Source organism: Garra rufa, chromosome 3 (assembly GCF_049309525.1).
Source record: "Garra rufa chromosome 3, GarRuf1.0, whole genome shotgun sequence".
NCBI lineage: Eukaryota > Metazoa > Chordata > Actinopteri > Cypriniformes > Cyprinidae > Garra > Garra rufa.
Window position 1 is genome coordinate 66,165,664 of NC_133363.1, and position 20,546 is coordinate 66,186,209.

At 34.4% G+C, this 20,546-nt stretch overlaps 1 protein-coding gene across 8 annotated transcripts in view; it reads right to left on the bottom strand.

Moving 5' to 3' along the window:
* Window positions 1-20,546, bottom strand: part of nrxn2b (neurexin 2b) — a 537,859-nt gene that overhangs the window by 17,791 nt on the left and 499,522 nt on the right. For 6 of the 8 annotated variants that reach the window (XM_073836528.1, XM_073836525.1, XM_073836526.1 and 3 more), the window contains 2 exons: window positions 12,275-12,446; window positions 5,364-5,453 (listed from right to left, as the gene is read on the bottom strand). In XM_073836528.1, coding sequence (XP_073692629.1) covers window positions 5,364-5,453; window positions 12,275-12,446 — 262 coding nt within the window. The remainder of the gene's footprint in view (window positions 1-5,363; window positions 5,454-12,274; window positions 12,447-20,546) is intronic. The other 2 variants (XM_073836530.1, XM_073836529.1) reach the window with 1 other exon arrangement.

Here is a 20,546-nt window from a genome sequence, read left to right on the forward strand (position 1 = left end):
TTAACCAAAACCAAAATCAATGTTGTCATTTAACTGAAGACCAAAAATAATGTTTGTTGAGTAATCAGTCAACTGCTCAAATAAATAAGCATTTAAAATGCACTTTTAATAATATATTAGTTTGTTTCTGAGGTGCAAACATTTAAATGATAGCAGTAATAAAATTCTAAAAGTTTTCATGATTTATTTAAACATGCATCAAATATTAAAGAGCAGGTTCAGGAAAAATATAATGAATATGTAATATAGTGCATATATAGATGAGTGTCTTTTCTGAGGTAAATGTGATATGACATTAATCTCAAGCTGTTTTATGGATGTCTTAAATCACTAATTGATTGATTACATTATTCATGAGTGATTTCTAAGTTCTAATGATGATTCATGTTTATTTACTGCTATAACTAGTAGTAAAGAGGACGAGATGATCTACAGCCATCTGTCAGCATACATTAAAGAGCCAAAAAACACATTTACTGTACTAATTTTGTCATAAAACTGACAGAATTTGTAAACTGAGACTTTGTTTCATATTAAAAGATTATTGGTGCATTTCAAATAATGTTTAGTAAAGTTCTGTTCATGAATGAAATAAACATAATAAAAATTTCAGTGCATCACTAGTATATACACAGTCAAACCAAAAAATATTTAGACACCAGATATAATTTTAGATATATTTTTTTACTAGTGGGTGCAGGACATTATAGTTAATTTATGTAAGTGATGATGGCAAAATAAAGTAAACTGTGACATTATTATACCCAAACAATTCTTCATATAAATATAGCCTACATTTTTGTACAGCTGCTTTGCAACGATTTTTATCGTGAAAAGCGCTATACAAATAAACTTGAACTGAATTGAATATAGTAATAAAAATTGGGGACCAAAAATTTGATTTGACACTTTGACCTGACCATCTTTTGTTACATATCTGACATTATCAAGATAACTTTGTTCTGACATAGTTTAACTCTTGAGTTCTTGTCACATTTTATAACCAGCGGAAAAAAAACTGTGATGTTAAAATGTTGAAAGTGTCCGCATAAATGTTGGTTTGACCGTAGATGTGGTTACATGTGTGTATCTGATCTGTGATGGACTTTACACAAATACAAACCCCACAACTGTGTCAGAAACTCTCATTAACACGGAGAAGTTCTCGTGGATCGCCGTCAGGACGAGTGAGAATCTCACGTGTTTCTGCAGGAGTCTGCATGGAAACCAACAAGCTTTTCGAGAAGCTTCTGCGCTCTCTAATAGAAAAGCCTGTGTTTCTTCTCTCTGGAGTCATTTAAAAGTGAGAAAGTGTTCAAACAGAGCCGGAGCGCAGTGATTTAGTAGCGACGCCGGCCGCGTTTCTGCTGTAAAACAAATGTGTTCTGCGCTCGCATTTCCCCGCTGAGGACTTTCTTCAGGAACCGAAATAAACAGCACAAAAGAAATCAATGCGCCGCGGTTATTTGTAATCTCTGACTGTGTCTCTCTCAGCGGCGGCGGCGGCTTTACAATAAAAAAACCCGGAGATGGAGGAGCGTCGCATACAGGAGAAGAGGAAATGATGGAAAGTCATAGGGGACGTTTAGAGCGTGATGAACGCCGTGGAAAAAGGACGAGGGAGAAAAATCGAGCCTCTGAACGGTTTCTGCTGGAATTGAGCTGTTAAACCCTTTTTTTCCTCTTCATTGAGCTGTGGAGGTGCTGCCATCTCGAATTTATAACACTGACACCATCGCCGCTCCAGAATGTTCTGTCTGATCTAACTCAACGTCAGACGAGAGAAAGACATTCACTGGCCTTTTCCACATGAATCCTGCAATCCTGGGACTGTGCGGCGGTTCGGATGTGTGACAGACCCTGTGCAGTCTGGACTATCCTCATTACTGTCTCTAGTCAACATCAAACTCATTCACAACACCTTTTACTTCTAGAATGTGATGGGCATATTGAGGACTTTAACGGTTTTTAGTTTTCAAAACAAGACACTACAGGCAAATGGTGTGAAAATAATAACCAACAGACATCACTATACTTCCCAGTTTAATAATCACAGTATATTAAAATATCTGCTTCTGAATTAGAATTTTTCTAAAATGTTTAAGGGGAGACACTGCAGGCAAAAACAGTTTTTTCATGCACCTGTCAAGTTTGAGATTTTGGGCTTTTTGGTTTTGCATATAGTGTTTTTTCAGACTAGTGGAAAGAAAACACTCAAAAGACACTGTTAAGTGTTTCTTTTATAGCACTTTATATATTTGTGTCAATAGATTTCAATTACAATACAGATTTTTAAAGGCCAAGAGTTTTTTCTCCTACACTGAGCCATACATCTCCACTTCAGCAGCACTTACACAAACCACACTTTACATTTGTGTTCCTGTCTATATCCTGAAGGCTTTTATAGAGGGATTTGTTCATATAGAATTTGATTGGTTCATATATAACTTGATTTTATACATTTTATTCCCCCCAAAATGGTAAAAATATAGTGTTTCCTACTTCCTTATTTTTTTTCTGAATTATGTTGTGACGAAATGAGATACTGAAAATTTCCTTTGTAAAAACATTTGACTCTAATATGTCAATTTTTTTTTTTAAACTGACTTCATCCAATGTTTAGATTTTTGTACTAGAAATGTATGCAAATTAGCACATAATTCATTAAATAATGGCTCATTTGCATATTTAAACCTAACATTTTAGAAAACTTGTAATACAAAAAAATGTTTGCAATTATCAATGTAATCAATCAGCTGGGTAAGTAAGGTCATAACTATTAGTTAATTATTTTACCCTATTCACATGCAGTCTCGCCTTGAATATATTAAATATACACTAATTTGCAGAAAAGTCCATTAAAGAAATCTAATACAAGGTTCAGAATTCTTGTTGATATACAGTATTAGAGTTAATGGTTTTTACAGAGGGGAGTTTGGATTTCTTTTTTTATCACTCCATAAATCAGAAAATACTGTCAACAGGCAGAAATAATAAATTTCACCAAGTTTTTAGGAATAAAATGTCCTAAAAACTGATGTGAATGATATATCAACAATCCCCTCAGTAAAAAACTTCAGAATATAGATGAGAATAAAACTCATACGGTTGGTGTCTGTAAGTGCTACTGAAGCAGAGATAAAAACTTGATTGTAATTAAAATATTTGGATGCAAATAAAGTGCACTGAAATAAATACTTAAGTGCGTATGTTGGGAGTTTTCTTTCCACTTGACTGAAAGAATTCAAGTTACTGAAGAAAAAAGCTAAAATCTCAAACTGAATGCTTTTTTTACTTAGACTTTTTGCCTTGTTTCCAGTCAAAATATCTCAAAATCAGACGAGTACAAATTATTTTGCTGTTTTCAGAAAAACAAGTCAAAATTAAGTGTGTTTTTGCTTGAAACAAACTGATGGGGTGAGAAAAATTAGCTTGTTTTCTGTTTAAAATAAAAAAAGATTTTTTGCTTACCCCATTGGCAGATTATTTTGCATATTCTAAACAAAAACACACTTAATATTGACTTGTTTTTGTCTGAAAACATAATTTTTTACTCATCAAGAAAATCCTTGATTTAATGATTTTTTGATATTTTGGCTGGAAGCAAGATGGAAAAATTTAAGTAAGAAAATCATTTTTTTGCAGTGAAATAAAAAACTAACAAACAAAGGTAGTGTCTTGACTTATTAGAATTGGTAAAGATTATGAATGCAAGAATAGGTATTTCTTTAGAATGATCAGTTTTGATTTCATGTTGAAAAATATTAAACCCAAGCCGAAAACTCAACAGTCCAAACTGCACTCACAGACAAACACATGACGGATCACACAGTAGATCAACACATCATTGACTCTCAGACATTTAAATGTTAAAGGGACCGTATTCTCTCCGCAAACGCTACAGAACGAGGAGAGCGTTTACTCATCAATCTGATAATTTCACACCGATCGTTCAGCGTTTAACCCTCTGAGTTTCATTCAAGCGTGACGTTGCGGGTTAGTTTGGCGCTCTGTTTAGTCGGTTCATCTGCTTTGACTAATAATCCATATTCTTCGTCTGATCTGCGTTCATTCGGTTATGTGAGTTTAGAAACAGGTTTATGACTGAGGGCTTTAAATTGATTGAATCCAATGAAAACTAAAACCTACCGGCTGAAGAGAAGAAGAGCGGCGGCCCTCAGGGTTTAGAAGAACGGTTGAGTCGTTGGTTGGTTAAATTCTGCTTATCCTTCACGTTTTTCCTGTCAGTTAACTCTCAAACTCCTTTAACCCTTTGAGTTGACATTCTGTCCTATACTCTGAAATACACACTTCTGACGCCTCAAGCTCTTTTACAGAAAGCTAAAGGATCAGCTAACTGTAACTGCATCCCACAACGTCAATCAAATGATTCTCTGAACTCATTTCCCAATGAAACAGACTGCAAAATGTGAAGCATCAAAGCTTTTCTAGATTTACAGGAGATCCAAAATGGCAGAAGATAAGAAGTCTTGTTTTCTGTGAAATTGATCAAAATTAAAAACAAATATCTGCCAATGAGGTCAAAAAGTTTTCCCTTTGAATTAAGTTTGTTTTCTGACTCAGTTGGGCAGGTATTTGTTCTTAATTTTGAAAAAATTAGACCTATTATCTTCTGCTATTTTCTTGAACTACAAAAATGTAGATAGTTGTGCTGAAAAAACAAGACAAAATCTACTGAGGAAGAACCAGTTTTAGCAGTAAACATCATTAAAATGCAAAAAAATATTAATGTGTGTAACAGAAAGAAGTAGTGGCTAGTCAAAGCTAAAAGAACTACATAATGCCTGGCTGTACTGTAGTTTTTGCCCTCAGGGTGGGTGCGTCCTCAGAAAAAGGAAACCATTAGGACCTTCTGGACTCAAAGGGTTAAAGTTGGAATCAATTTAGACGGAACGACGAGAGTGAAGATGAAACAGAGGCACTGAAATAGAGTCCCTTTAACTGTGGAGTTTCGACTGTTTGAACTGTTGTGAATTAGTTTCTGCTCGATAGGACATTTCACAACAGTAAACAGTTGTGCGTGTTGTTGAGAGGTTAAGGGAGGGTTATGTGGGGGTTATTGGTAAGGTTAATACTCTGGAGAAGTGCAGTCCCGTCGTCAGATGACAGAACGCAGCATTTGTTTTGCACTGATTAGTATTAATCTTTCACAATGACTGAACACTTCTTTAAGTGCAAACTACAAGTTAAGAGTAGTTAGACACTTTCGAATCTCGGTTCTGCTTTTCTCACGTGTGAATCGTCGTTTGGCGCTGCGTCCGTGGGCCTGCACTTCGTCCAGAGATGTGTTTAGCGTGATTAGGCAGACCGTTCATTAGTGGGGTTTGGTGCTGTTTAATTACCTTTGTCGAGTAGCCATTCGTCAACTACCCGACCGAGTCGGTACGGGATTCTTTGCCTAGCAATAGCCAGCCGTTCACTATCAAAGCTCCCTTTGAAGAACAAACAAATTCAACAGGTTACAATCTGGAAGGTCAAAGGTTAAAGATTAGAGGTTAGAGAGAACGCCAGCATGTCACCGTTTGGCAGGTTATGAACTTTAAAATCAGATTTAACACCCTCAAGGCTTTAAACATGGTTTTGGAGGTTAGAAAGTGAAGCAAGCTCTGGTTACCAAGTGTTTTAAACATGAGTTAAGCATATTTATGAGTCAGTTTAGAGGTTGAATGTTACTTCTGGATAATTACAACAGTCCATTAAAGTGTCTTGGTGAACGTAGCAAAGCAAAGCAACCATTGTCGTTCTCATTAAAAATGCATAAGAACATTTTCATATCAGCATATGGAATTGACAAACAGTCCTGCTGAACATCAATCTGTGAAACTCCAGGAAGACGTTTTCTGTATCGGGTCAAATCATCAAATGTTCTTGAGCGCATCATTTTTACAGCATCACACCAAACTGATTGTTTGTAGATATCTTAGACCTGTGAACCTGCAGCATTAGAGCTCTTTAGGAGAAGGTGAGGACGTGCGTGACCTGCAAAGCTCATTAGGATTCATATATAAACACTTACTGAGAGAGAAAGCACAGTGAGAATGCACACGTCTGCTGGCATCACGCTGGAGATCAACCATCCCTCGCTCCCTCTCCGTGAGTGAGAGTTGGCGTTGTAGTGAAATCAAACTTGTCAGTTCTTTAATTAGCTGCAGCAATCTTTCCTCTCTCTCTTTAATGAAGTCACTCGTAGCAGAGCGACTGCCTCTTAATTGCTCCTGCAGCTCGACTGCAAATGATCTAATCAAAATCCCTGCATGCATCCCTACCCACAATCCCCGTCAGCGTTCGCTTAGAGCACCTCAGCTATATTAGTGAGATCAAATAAGCCTGGATCATATGTAAATACATTGAGCATTTACGAACGGATCCGTCACCTGCTGCTGTAGGGCGACACATCTCTGATTCGGCTTCACAATTCTGAACATCAACGCTGGAGCACTAGGGTCCGTCATAGTCCTCAAGTACTGAAATGCATTATTCTGATAATGTATGCATCTGTTCTGACAGCAGTTATCAGATGGGTTCTTTCAGAGGTGTAAAATACTTTTAGTTTGATTACTGTACTTCACTTAATTGTAATTTAAACTGAATACTTGTAGTTTTAATTAAGGCAAGACAATTTTGAGATTTTAAGCTATTTTGCTTTGTCTTCTTTTAGACTAGTGGAGAAAAAACATACAAAAATACACATTTAAGTTTTTTAGTTTACTACACTCTATTTGTATATGTGGATTTTACAATACAATACATATGTTCAAAAGTTTTTATTTCCACTTTAACAGCACTTACATACATTAAACTTAGCAGTTTTATTCCTCTCTAAATTCTGAAGGTTTTTACAGAAGGGTTTGTTGCTATGTTATTCACCTGGTTTTATTATTGCACTTTACCTATTTGTGTCTATAGATTTTAATTACAATTTTTCACAAATGAGTTTGTATCTCCACTTCAGCAGCACTAACAGGCCACAAACTTAGCAGTTTTATTCCTCTCTATATACTGAAGGTTTTTACTGAAGGGTTTGTTGATATGTAATTCATCTGATTCTATTTTTGCACTTTATCTATTTGTGTCTATAGATTTCAATTACAATATTTCACAAATGAGTTTGTATCTCCACTTTAGCAGCACTACCAGGCCACAAACTTAGCAGTTTTATTCCTCTCTATATTCTGAAGGTTTTTACTGAAGCGTTTGTTAATGTTATTCACCTGGTTTTATTATCACACTTTACTTATTTGTGTTTATAAATTTTAATTACAATATTTCACAAATTAGTCTGTTTCTCCACTTTAGCAGCACTAACAGACCCCAAACCTAGCAGTTTAATTCCTCTCTATATTCTGAAGGTTTTTACTGAAGGGTTTGCTAATCTGTTAATTACCTGGTTTTATTAGTGTACTTTATCTATTTGTATCTGTAGATTTCAATTACAATACATATGTTTTACAGTTTTATCTCCACTTTAAGAGCACTTACATACACAAAACTTAGCAGTTTTGTTTCTCTCTATATTTGAAAGGTTTTTACAGAAGGGTTTGTTGATATGTTATTCACCTGGTTTTATTATTGCACTTTACCTATTTGTGTCTATAGATTTTAATTACAATTTTTCACAAATGAGTTTGTATCTCCACTTCAGCAGCACTTACAGACCCCAAACTTAGCAGTTTTATTCCTCTCTATATTCTGAAGGTTTTTACTGAAGGGTTTGTTGATATGTAATTCATCTGATTCTATTTTTGCACTTTATCTATTTGTGTCTATAGATTTCAATTACAATATTTCACAAATGAGTTTGTATCTCCACTTTAGCAGCACCAACAGACCCCAAACCTAGCAGTTTTATTCCTCTCTATATTCTGAAGGTTTTTACTGAAGCGTTTGTTAATGTTATTCACCTGCTTTTATTATCACACTTTACTTATTTGTGTTTATAAATTTTAATTACAATATTTCACAAATTAGTCTGTTTCTCCACTTTAGCAGCACTAACAGACCCCAAACCTAGCAGTTTAATTCCTCTCTATATTCTGAAGGTTTTTACTGAAGGGTTTGCTAATCTGTTAATTACCTGGTTTTATTAGTGTACTTTATCTATTTGTATCTGTAGATTTCAATTACAATACATATGTTTAAAAGTTTTATCTCCACTTCAAGAGCACTTAAATACACCAAACTTAGCAGTTTTATTCCTCTCTAAATTCTGAAGGTTTTTACAGAAGGGTTTGTTGCTATGTTATTCACCTGGTTTTATTATTGCACTTTACCTATTTGTGTCTATAGATTTCAATTACAATTTTCCACAAATGAGTTTGTATCTCCACTTTAGCAGCACTAACAGACCCCAAACTTAGCAGTTTTATTCCTCTCTATATTCTGAAGGTTTTTACTGAAGGGTTTGCTAATCTGTTAATTACCTGGTTTTATTAGTGTACTTTATCTATTTGTATCTGTAGATTTCAATTACAATACATATGTTTAAAAGTTTTATCTCCACTTCAAGAGCACTTAAATACACCAAACTTAGCAGTTTTATTCCTCTCTAAATTCTGAAGGTTTTTACTGAAGGGTTTGTTGATATGTTATTCACCTGGTTTTATTATTGCACTTTACCTATTTGTGTCTATAGATTTCAATTACAATTTTTCAAAAAATGAGTTTGTATCTCCACTTTAGCAGCACTAACAGGCCACAAACTTAACAGTTTTATTCCTCTCTCTATTCTGAAGGTTTTTACAAAAGGGTTTGCTAATCTGTTAATCACTTGGATTTATTAGGGTTTGTTGATATGTTGTTCACATGTTTTTATAATATTTTACTCCTAAAAACATGATGACACATGTGTTTGTTTTCTGTCTGTTGACAGTATTTTTTAATTTATGGAGTGATAAAAAGAGAAATTTAAAACCCCATTGGAAAAACTAATATGACAACAAAATCAAACAAAAACTTTTAACCAGACTTTATCTAGCGTTTAGTATAATGTTCTGAAATGAATGTGTATTGCAGCATTTTTAAACCCAACATTTCAGAAAACTTGTCATACAAAATGTAATGTCTTAAATATACAGTGATTAACGAAATAGGTAAATATGGTGAAAGCTATTTGTTCGAAAAACACTTGTTACTCCTTGTAAATTACTTCTGCTGTTGTAAAACGTAGGTACAATTTAAAGTTGTATGTTTTTTTACTTTCACTCAAGTAAATACTTGTGAGTATTGAGAATTTTCACTCCCTACTTTCCCTTCTGTAATTTATTTTCACTGGTATAATTTGAGCACTTTTTACACCCCTGGTTTCTGTTATTTTTGAGATCAGTGTGAGACCGAGCGAGTGTTTGTGAGGTAGAAACAGCCTCACAGCGTTTATATGAAACACATCAGACGCCTTTTATTCTCTCGTTTCACATGAGTCTTATCTCGGAAAGCGAAATCCTCCTCATTTTGTGCGGAGGAAACACTTTCCTCTTTATCTGCAGTGTCATTTCAAACACAACAGCTCGTCTTTGTGTTACTGGAAATACAGGTCTGATTGTGACGGTGATGCGATGAAGGCACGGATCTCACGCTGAGCTCCTCATGAGATTCTCTCACGCTGAAAGCAGAGCAAATACTCACACTGACAGCGGGCACATCCAACATACACCCACCACAACCGCATGTTAAACCACCAGCATCAGCTGTTATGCTATTTCACACCGTCCACACACACACACACACACACACACACACACACACACACACACACACACACACACACACACACACACACACACACACACACACACACACACACACACACACACACACACACACACACACACACACACACACACACAACCTCACTCACACACACTGATTCCTGACTGCATTCATGAAATCAAAGCCAGCTAAATGTTCAAATTTTGACAAAGATTTTCTTCATTTATATTTATATATTATTATTATTATTATTATTATTTATATGTTAAATTCTCATGTACAGCTAACAAACAAATCTGCCCTATTCTTGTTTTTGGCTTTGACTTGACTTTGCTTGTTTTAATTTACCTGAAAAACTTGTTTTAATTTTCCTCAAGAGCTTAATGTTTTATTTAATTTACTGGCTGAACATAAAAGTCTTACAGGCAGCATCACACCTCATCTATGATGCCTTCATATACAGCTCACTAGGGTTTGGAACAAGCCCCTCATTCATAAACAAACAGCAATAAAATCTCCTTAAATATAGACTTGTTCTATGAGACCTGGAGGACACAGATTATTACAGTAATTCTGGCATGATGTGAACATCAATCTTACCCCTCAAAGAACATCACTATCTAATATTGCTAAAATAAAATAAATACTAATATAAAATAAACACCAAGATATAATAAAAAAAATAAAGGAACACATTAAACATGAACTGCATTAGTAAAAAAAAAAAAAGATCTCTCTCTCACTTTGCTTCTTGTCAATTATTTGTATCGTCCTGTGCCAATAAATAAATAAATAATGAAAATAAATAAATAAATAAATACATCATATAAATATTAAAAGTCAATTTTGTAACTAAGATTAAATCAAATCCACACTAAATACAAATTGCCATGCTGTGAGCAGGTCCTGTAATCGCACTAATGCTGCGTTCACGTCACGACAGAATTACCGTAATTACACGCCGTCAGTCGCTGATCAAACAGGAGCCCTTCTCATCCTCAGATGAGGAAGGTTTCGTTTCTATGGCAATGCTCGTAATGCCACAGCAGATTCTTGTGGATGTTATGTGTGTTTAGCTGAAATTCTCACACTACATTATTAAGAGTATTATCATTATTAAGTATATTATCAGCAGTAAACAACAGCAAACCTCAGTGTCCTTCAGCCTGACCAACATCCACATATAACCTGTTTCTGTTAAATAAAGCCTGTTACTATGACAACGACTGGGATCAGTTCTGGACGGCAGGTCCTGCAGGATCTCTGTGTGCCAGCAGGAGGCGCCGCAAGCTTCCGCTCCTCATTATACCCACAATTCCACTGCAGACTCCCTTTGCGCTAACTGGGTCACTGGATATTTTTATTTCTCAGGTCCACGATGCTGCTGCTCCTCACGTCATTAACACACACACACACACACACACACACACACTAGATTCATTTATTCAGATACGGATTCATCCACACAACACTGGAATATTCCACTGTTTGTTGAAAAAACACTTTCTTGCTTAGTATTTATGTCTTGTTTTCCAGTACTTCAGATGCAAAATAACTTAAGACATTACATTTGGTTTTCTAAGGAAAAAAAGAAAAAAAAGAAAAAAGGTACAAAATTTAGTGATTTTACAGTTTAAATAATTTTAAAAAACCTGGCAGTGGGATCAGAAAATAAACTTAATTGAAAAGGAACACAATATTGTTTTCTGACCCCTTTGGCAAGTTTTTTTTTTGTCTGGTTTTAACATAAATTTGCTTATTTCTGAAACATTTTAAGAAAACAAGACGTCTTACGCGCCATCTTTCTTTTCCAGTAACTGTATCTTGATTTAAGAATTGTACTGAAAACAAGACACAAATACAGAGTAAGTCATCTTTAGCTGTGTAAATTCAATGTGATGAATGTTCCACTGGAATTTACTTAAAAATAACTAACTAAATTAATCATATATTTATTTAATAAATAAATAAAAAAGAGATACAATTTCACGCTGAATATAAACTGCTGTTTTGGGTTAAAAAAAAACCTAAAAAAAAAAAAAAAGTACTTTCCACTTTGCCTTCTGAAAATTCTTTGTACTGTACAAAATAAATTAATAAATAGATTTAAAAAGAATGCAATTCAGATTTTATAACTCGCAATTGTGACTTTTTATCTCGCAAAATTATGACTTTTTCTCACAAATGTTGACTGTATCTCACAATTCTGAGAAAAAAAAGGTACAATTTGTGAGATAAGTCGCAATAATGTTTTTTTAAATTTTTTATTCAGTGCTGTCAATTCTTTGTATTGTAAATACAAAATAAATAAATTAATAAATAAAAAAATAGATTCAAAAAAGAATCCTCACTGAATCGGGTAACTCTATTGTAACCAGTAGTAAGCGTCAATAAACGAATCCTCAAACAAACAGGTTTGGTGTGAATCATGAATCATTTAAACAGTTTAAGATGTTGATTTAGCACAGAAAACGTCTTCCTCAGAGAGAGAGAGAGTGACAGGTGTCTCTCTGTCATGAAGGTGATCACAGGTGTGTGTGTGTCTCACCTGACGGGAAGCGCTCGAGGACGGGCAGATTGTCCACCTGTAGTGTGGCGTTCCCGCCGCTCCTCGTGAATCTGACCACATGATACTTCCCATCGCTGACCATCACGCCGCTCTCCTCGATGACGATGTCGTCCGTCCCCACGTTAAAGATCACGCCGACCCTCCCGCGCTCCTGAAACACACACACACACACACAGAGAGAGAGACATGGTCAGAATTCATCTGATCATCCTGGTATCAGTGACTCTGCTGCAAAGGTCAAACTCGTTTCTATTACAGACACTCCAAAGTTCAGACAGTTTTTCTGCTCTCAAAACACTTTCAGATTCATTTTCATCCATCCTGACATTCAGTTTACACACACACACACACACACACACACACACACTAAAGCTGATTCGTCTGCTATTGGTCAGTCAGACAGAGAGCACCGCCCCAATCTGATGCCCCGCCCCCAACACACTGTCCAGCTGTAACATCACTCTTCATCACGTCAAAGTAAGCAGGTTTACTGTCATCTTCATGTGTTCATTTTATCCTGTGTGATAGTTACTTGTTTCAGACAGCAATACTGGCTCATAATATAATAAAGTGAAAAATAAAGCAAAATAAGACCCAAAATAAAATGAATTAAAACATTAAAAAGCTAAACTTAAATATAATTAAAAAAAAATTGGATAAAGTTAAAAATAGATATTGCTTAAATACTAACTCCACCTACAGAGTAATATCGATTCATAAAAATAATAAAAGAAGTGAAACAAATAAGCAAATAAAAATAAAATACAAACAAATAAAAATTGCTAAATAAATAACATATTATTTGTGATAGCTGCATATTTCAAATATGTACACACACACTGGATTTATTTATTCAGATACTGATTCATCAGTATGACACTGAAATATTCTGCAGTTTATTAGTAAAAAACATTTCTCAGAACTGTGAGATATTAACGGACAATTGCTAGTTATAAAGTCAATTTCTGAGGAGAAAAAAAGACTGAGATGTTCTCAGAATTGCGTTTATATCATGCAATTTTGACTTTTTTCCCCTGCAATTGTGACTTTGTATCACACAAATTTGCCTTTTTTTTTCACAGAATTGTTTATATCATGCAATTCTGACTTTATAACTCGCAATTGTGATTTTTTTCTCTCACACAATCACACAATTCTGAGAAAAAAAAGTTGCAATAACGTTTAAAAAAAAAAAAAAAAAAAAAGATTTAGTGGCCCAAAAAAATCCACCTACAGAGCAATATTGATTCATAAAAAAACGCACCTAAAATGAGCATAAATAAATACAATAAATAAAATGTTCATTTGTATTGCTGGATGTCTGATAGACTTGCTACTGAGCAATACACCCTCAGAAAATATTAACATTTTACATTAAATAAAATACAAAAATAAAATAAGATAAAAAAGTAAAATAAAACAATCTATATATATATATATATATATATATATATATATATATATATATATATATATATATATATAAAGTCAATATTCTTCATTGATTTGTGGTCCTGGACACCTGCCAGTCTATAAGTGCATCAGTGTAAATGTGCTTTAGTATTTACGCGGTGAAACGACGCATCATCTGGATCCTCACGCCAAGATGGATGTTCACACAAACAAGTGTTTCCTATCACTGAGAGTCCAACAAACACAGAGCGGTGCTGACAGCAAACTGACGGAGCACTGAACATCAGATAAATAATGCAAATGATGGAGGAGCTGCTGCTCAAACAACCAGAACCAGCCATCAGTGTTCTGGAGGAATCCACACACAGACAAGACAAGATCGTCCTCATGTCTGCAAATCACACAGAATGTTCCCGTAACATCTGCATAATTCAAGAAACACTTACAAAACTGGACATTTGAATATTTAGAGAACATTCAGAAAAAAAAAAAAAAAAAAAAATGGGATGTTATATGGGTAAGAATCTTTTTTCGAGTCATTTCGTTCATTTTACCAAAATATAATTAAAAAGCTACATGTTACTTCCATAACAGATGTACTGCTTGTGCAAACGTTGATTACACTACAAACAAGACAAAACTATAATACTATTAGAAAAAGAAAAGGTTAATTCATTGTTTACCTGGGTCTTCAGTCTATGATTAGCTCCCTCACCTCTATCTGTCCGGGTTTGAGTCGTTCGTTCATCACGTGACAGACCCATACGCTTTACCTATGCTGCCTGAGCCGGAAACACAACTGATTAGTTCATCTCTCGAGTCTTCGGGTTTGAGTCGTTCGTTCATAGTTGCGCAATTGTATATATATCACTTCCTCTGTATAGTACAGCTATAGTGCATTCTGTCTTGTTGGATTGGCAGATTTTATTGCAGAAGTGCTTCTTCCTCATTATTTTTGTCTTGTTTTCCATTCCACATAACCGGTCTTGTTTTCTGAGAAACTGATCCAAATAAAGTGATGAGAAAAATCAACTTTATTCAGATTGAAAACACACTGATGTTTGTGAACCCACTGGCAGAGATTCTGCTGTTTGTGCATAAACTCAGTTTATTTGGATCGATTTCTCAGAAAACAAGGCTTCTCCTCACGTCATTCTGTATCTCTAGTAAATGCATCTTGATTTTTTTGAATGTTGAGAGGTTTATACTGAAAAACAAGACAAAAAAACTGAGAAACAACAACACAGCCGTTATATCTTATGAAATAGTTGATTATTTATATATCCACATAATAATAATAGCAATTTTTATTTGCTATAATATTCAAATATATAACATATTAAGATCTGTTTTAAGAGGATTTATCTTAATGTAAGTTAGACACTGCAGGTGAATAGGGTAATAAAATAACTACTATTTATGACCTTACTCTGTTGATTGATTACGTTGATAATTGCAAACAATTTATGTATTACACGTTTTATAAAATGTTGGGTTTAAATATGCAAATGAACCATTGCTTAATGAAATTTGTGCTAATATGCATACAATTCTAGTACAAAAATCTAAACATTGGATGAAGGCAGTAAAAAAATGCCATAATTTTTGACATATTAGAGTCAAATGCTTTTACAGAGAGAATATCTCATTTTTGTCACTTTATAATTTAGAAAATACATAGAATAGACAGAAAACGGCCTTTAAAAGTATGGATTGTAATTGAAATCTATTGACAAAAATAGATAAAGCGCTATAAAAGAAACACTTGAAAAACACTTTATGGAACACCAAAAAGCCCAAAATCTCAAACTTGACAGGTGCATGAAAAAAACAGCATTTTTACCTGCTGTGTTTCTTCTTAAAGAAAAAAAAACATGGCAATACAACAAAACGAAATAGACCTATATTCAAGACACATTTTACATTTGACACATTATTTTATAAAATAATGCATAATTAACTGTATAATTAAATAAATGATCAAATTAAATATATAATTCATATTGATATGAAAAATGTTGTTGAAATGAAAGATTTAGATATCTGTTCTGTCAGATGTGGTTGTGTCCTGATGAAGCAGATCATTGTTTCCTGTGAGATGATGAATGTGTGAACATGTTTGTCTTCCTGCAGCAGCATCTCACTGACGGAAAAATGCATCGACAGAAAGAGAGAGAGATGTGAGTCTGAATGCAGTGACACCAAAGAGTCTTTTGAAGGTGAATCTGAATCTCACTTTAGTCAATGAAAGCAGAGAAAGCAAAAACCCGCTAAACGACGTCTGAAGCACAGCTGATGTTCTGAGATGCTCTTCAAACTCTACTCACATCCACAGATAAACTCTGCAATCACTGAATCCTGTCTAACGTACAGCTCAGTCGTCATGAAACACTGTTTATTGTGGAATGAGTAGGGATGCACCGAAATTAAAATTCTCGGCCAAAGCCAAAGCAAATTACACACTGGGCCGAAGGCCAATTACCAAACGTTTTTTCGTGTTTTTACCCCATGAATTTTGCCAATTTTTTCACCATTGCATAAATTAAATAGCCAAAATGTACTTTTTACAACTTTGTCTTGCTTTTTAAAGAAAAAAATATTTTAAAATATTGAACATTTTTACCATTCTAGTAGACATTATAGCCTACCAACAAACCACAATTTAACTTCAAATGAATAAGTTAGTCAAATAATATTCTTTGGCTATTATTAAGAGGCCCTTCTTGAATCAGGCATGTGTTTCTAATGGACAAATAAATGCAGCCACTTGGCCAAACTATTTCAGTTGCCAAACATTCAGTGCATCCCTAGTAATAAGTAGGGCTGTCAGTTTAACATGATAATCTAATTCATTAGTTAGGAGAAAAGAATGTGATTCAAATATTTTAACACAATTAACGCATCCGTCCCAGACCTATGTACTATAGAGGCAATTATAAGACTCTAACATTTAAGAGATCAAAGCAAAAACGCCACTGAATAAGACTGTCTCATATTTACATCATATGACATAGTTGTATTACACAAGCTATGAGTGTTGTATCACACAAGTGCTGTTTTTGTCCTAAACAGCACAAGTGCAAATCTGATATTGATTTATACAACACCTCAATAAATAAGTTATATTTTAGATACAATATTGTCTGTTTTTGCTCAGTTTTGCCAATGCAAATGTTACCTATTAAAGCCACAACAGAACTGCACTGTAAAAAAAAAAAATGTTGAGTCAACTTAAAATAATTTGTTACCCTGCTGTCTTAAAATTTTAAGTTCAGTCAACTCAAATAAGTTTAGTCAACTTGAAATTAGGGCTGTGCAATATATCGAACGATATTGTGAGGCGCGTTTAGTCAATGAAGCCGGTGCTTTGATTAGTAGTAACTAACAATTTAGTAGTAACTTTGGTCATGTGACAATTTGCACTAACGATATGAAACTGCACATATTTAATTAAGACCCTTTATTTTTTTCTATATTTGCAGGAAGTGCACTGAAACATCAGTCAGTAAACGGTTTAGAGCTCTTAAAATGAAAACAAGTCACATTTTACCATTTCATTCAAAAATAATGTCAGTCAGTAAAACTGAATGTTTCCAAACAGAAATGTGTTGTACAGGTAAATGTGTGCTTGAGTTCCTCTCTCATTCAACACCAAATCACACTTCAGATGATAAAAACACACATATATATATATAGCATCAGCAGTGTGATAGTTGAGTGTGTTTTGGCTGTTGGTTGTCTCTCTGTATCTCAGATGGATGTGTGTTTCTCAGTCGGCGGTTGAAACGCGACACATGCCGCAGCAGCTGCTCTGATGTTTTATAAATGCGTCTGATCTGCAGTGTGAATGTTAGCTAACACACACTCACAAAACACACTGATCCACCGTGTGAACATTGCCTGAAACACATTAAAACCACACAGATTCCATCTGTGAACGTCAGCTCAGAAAACACACTAATCCGCCACGTGTACAGCAAGCCAAAGTACTCATATACACCTGGTCAAGTGTCCTTACAGGTGAAAAAAGAGCATGCGTTTTCCTGAGTGTTCTTCGAATTGCATTTTGAAAGCATGTGCTCATTATTAAGTGCTTGTTTTTGTCCACTATATGAGGTATTATGGTGAAATGGCTGCAACTGGAGCGGTTAGCCAAGCTCAGGTCCGGTTGTAGGAGGGTACTAGACACTGATAAATTCCCTCAAATGAAAGCAAAAGCAATTGAAGATCTGACAAACTATCCAACGTGATTTTGCAGAGTTGAGCAGTGTAGCCGATCACAGACATATCTGCTGATTTCCAGCAATTAGAAACAGTTTGAGTCCGACTTTTTTTCCCCTTGTCCCAAAACAACTTATACTGTTTCAGCTATTAGAATAGTTCAATTTCGTACGTAATAGCAAAGTGATTATATTTAGTTTTGTTTTTATTAAGTTAAGAGCATTTTTTGTTCGTTAAATATAAGTTTTAGTTTTTTAACGAACAGCCCCCAGAGGAAGATTGATCATAGTCTGTTTGATCAGTTTGCCTTCTCAAATCAACATCGGAACTGTAAAGGGTGTACTTTTATTTGTGTGCACTCAACAAAACGTTAAAAAACAGTGCTTTTATAAAATAAAAAAAACAAACATGATGCGCTTTCTCTGCTGTCTCGTTCTTAAACAGGAGCACTTCACAAAAACGAACCGAAAGTCAATGAATGCATGCCTCACAGACATGATAAATACATCTATAGAAAGCTTTGAATTATAACTTAACGAAATAAAACAAAACTCTTTCATAATGTAATCCATAAAGATGCATTTGTCTCTAAAGGCACATCCAGAAAAGCTACACTGACTCATTGATTGTATTCCATTTTTCGCCAATGCGTAGGCCTATTATTATTTTACTCAATTATGTGATAACAACAAGATATTATGTTGTTTAAATGTATAATGTCATAAAAACAACGTTTTTCCCTTATAGAAGATATTATATGGTGAGAGAGGCGTTTGTCCATTCTGCCGGATCTGCACGCTGCAGGAGGGATAATAGGAACACACTGTTTTAAATGTATTTTAATGTTATTGTTTTTATTGTAGCAGCTTGTTTATTATGAGTAATCAGTCTACAATATACTGCTGTTCAATAAGTGCACTCAGAGCTGGAGGATGTGACTCATTTAAGAAGATCAGACCAGTTATTTCTGAATAGTTGACTATGGGCTGGGAACAATTCTTTATTTGAATGACTTGACTTGAATTTAACACTCATTGGCTATATGGGAAAGTAAAGTAAGTTTATGAAAGCAATATAAATGTTACTGTTTAATTTCCTGTGACGGTATACTGGTCATTTGGTTTTCTACTTGAAAAGAAATAAGAAAGATGAGAAAAAGTTAGATTTTTGTTTTGTTTAAGAAACAGAAAAACAGAAACTAAGCTACATCTTTCATATTCATATTCATGGGTAAAAAAATTGAATTCTGCTTTAATATTAGTTTTTGGTCATGAGCATACAAATAAAGGTGCTTCACGGTGCCATAGAAGAATCTTTTATGTCTAAATGGTTCCATAAAGAACCTTAAACATCTGAAGAACCTTTCTGTTTCACAAAAGATTCTTTGTGGCGCTATGGAAGGTTCTTTAGATTATAAAAAGGTAAGAAAGAGATGACTGACTGAATGGATCTTTGTGAAACCAAAACAACTTAGATATTTGAGTTGACTTAGTTTGTTAAACTTAAAAGCTGAGCAAGTTACCCAGCTGGCTTAAAACTTTAAGCTGAATCAACTCAAATATCGAAATTGTTACTTAGTACAACTTAACATTTCAAGTTGGCTAAACTTTTTTTTTTGAGTTGACTGAACTTAAAAATTTAAGGCAGCCAAATTATTTTAAGTTGACTCAACAAGTGTGTTGTGTGTCTCTGATCAGTGAACCAATGATTCAATGGCTCATTCATAAAGAGACTCATTTACTTCATTCCTAGAAAAAAAAAAACTTGGAGCTGTTCACACTCTTGTGTCCTTCTGTTGTGTCACTCTCTCTGTTGATCTGTGTCAACATGGATAAATCACAGTCTGTTCACACACACACACACACACACACACACACACACACACACACACACACACACACACACACACACGCACACACACACACACACACACACACACACACACACACACACACACACACAGGTTTATTTAACTATGTAAATGAGCTGAATGTATTGACTCCAGACCAACACAAACACTGCAGATTTGATCTCAAGCTGCAGCTAATCACACATGCATGTGATTTTCATGCATCAGGGTCATTATAGATTACTAAATCTATGAATAAATCCATAAAAAAAGGTTAGTTGGAAAATGATTGAACTGAAATGAAACATACAAAAAACTTTTTCATTTGAACTTTTTGCACAAAAAAAACCAACAACCTCAAAATACAAAAATATAACTGATTCTAAATATATTAAAAACGATCAGTATGTCAGTGAGAGTATATTATCACAGTACTAACTGAAACAATCTGTGTCTGATCGTGTTGAAGAACCTCCGTTTTCTCGGTCTGATCAGTCATCTTTTAATTAACGTTCTCAATGCTATTAGCTAATGATAGACGACTTTAATTAGATTATAATTAACTGCTGAGTTTGATCCGAACAAATACCACCACAGGGAGAAGAGCTGGAGACTGAGACACACATACAGATACACATACAGATGAATAGATACTTTTTTATTATTTAATCATCAAGTGTTTTATTGCAATAAATTGTCAGATGCTAAACATTTTATGAATTAATCATTATTAATTGTTTTATTGCTTTATTCATGAATTTATTTGAT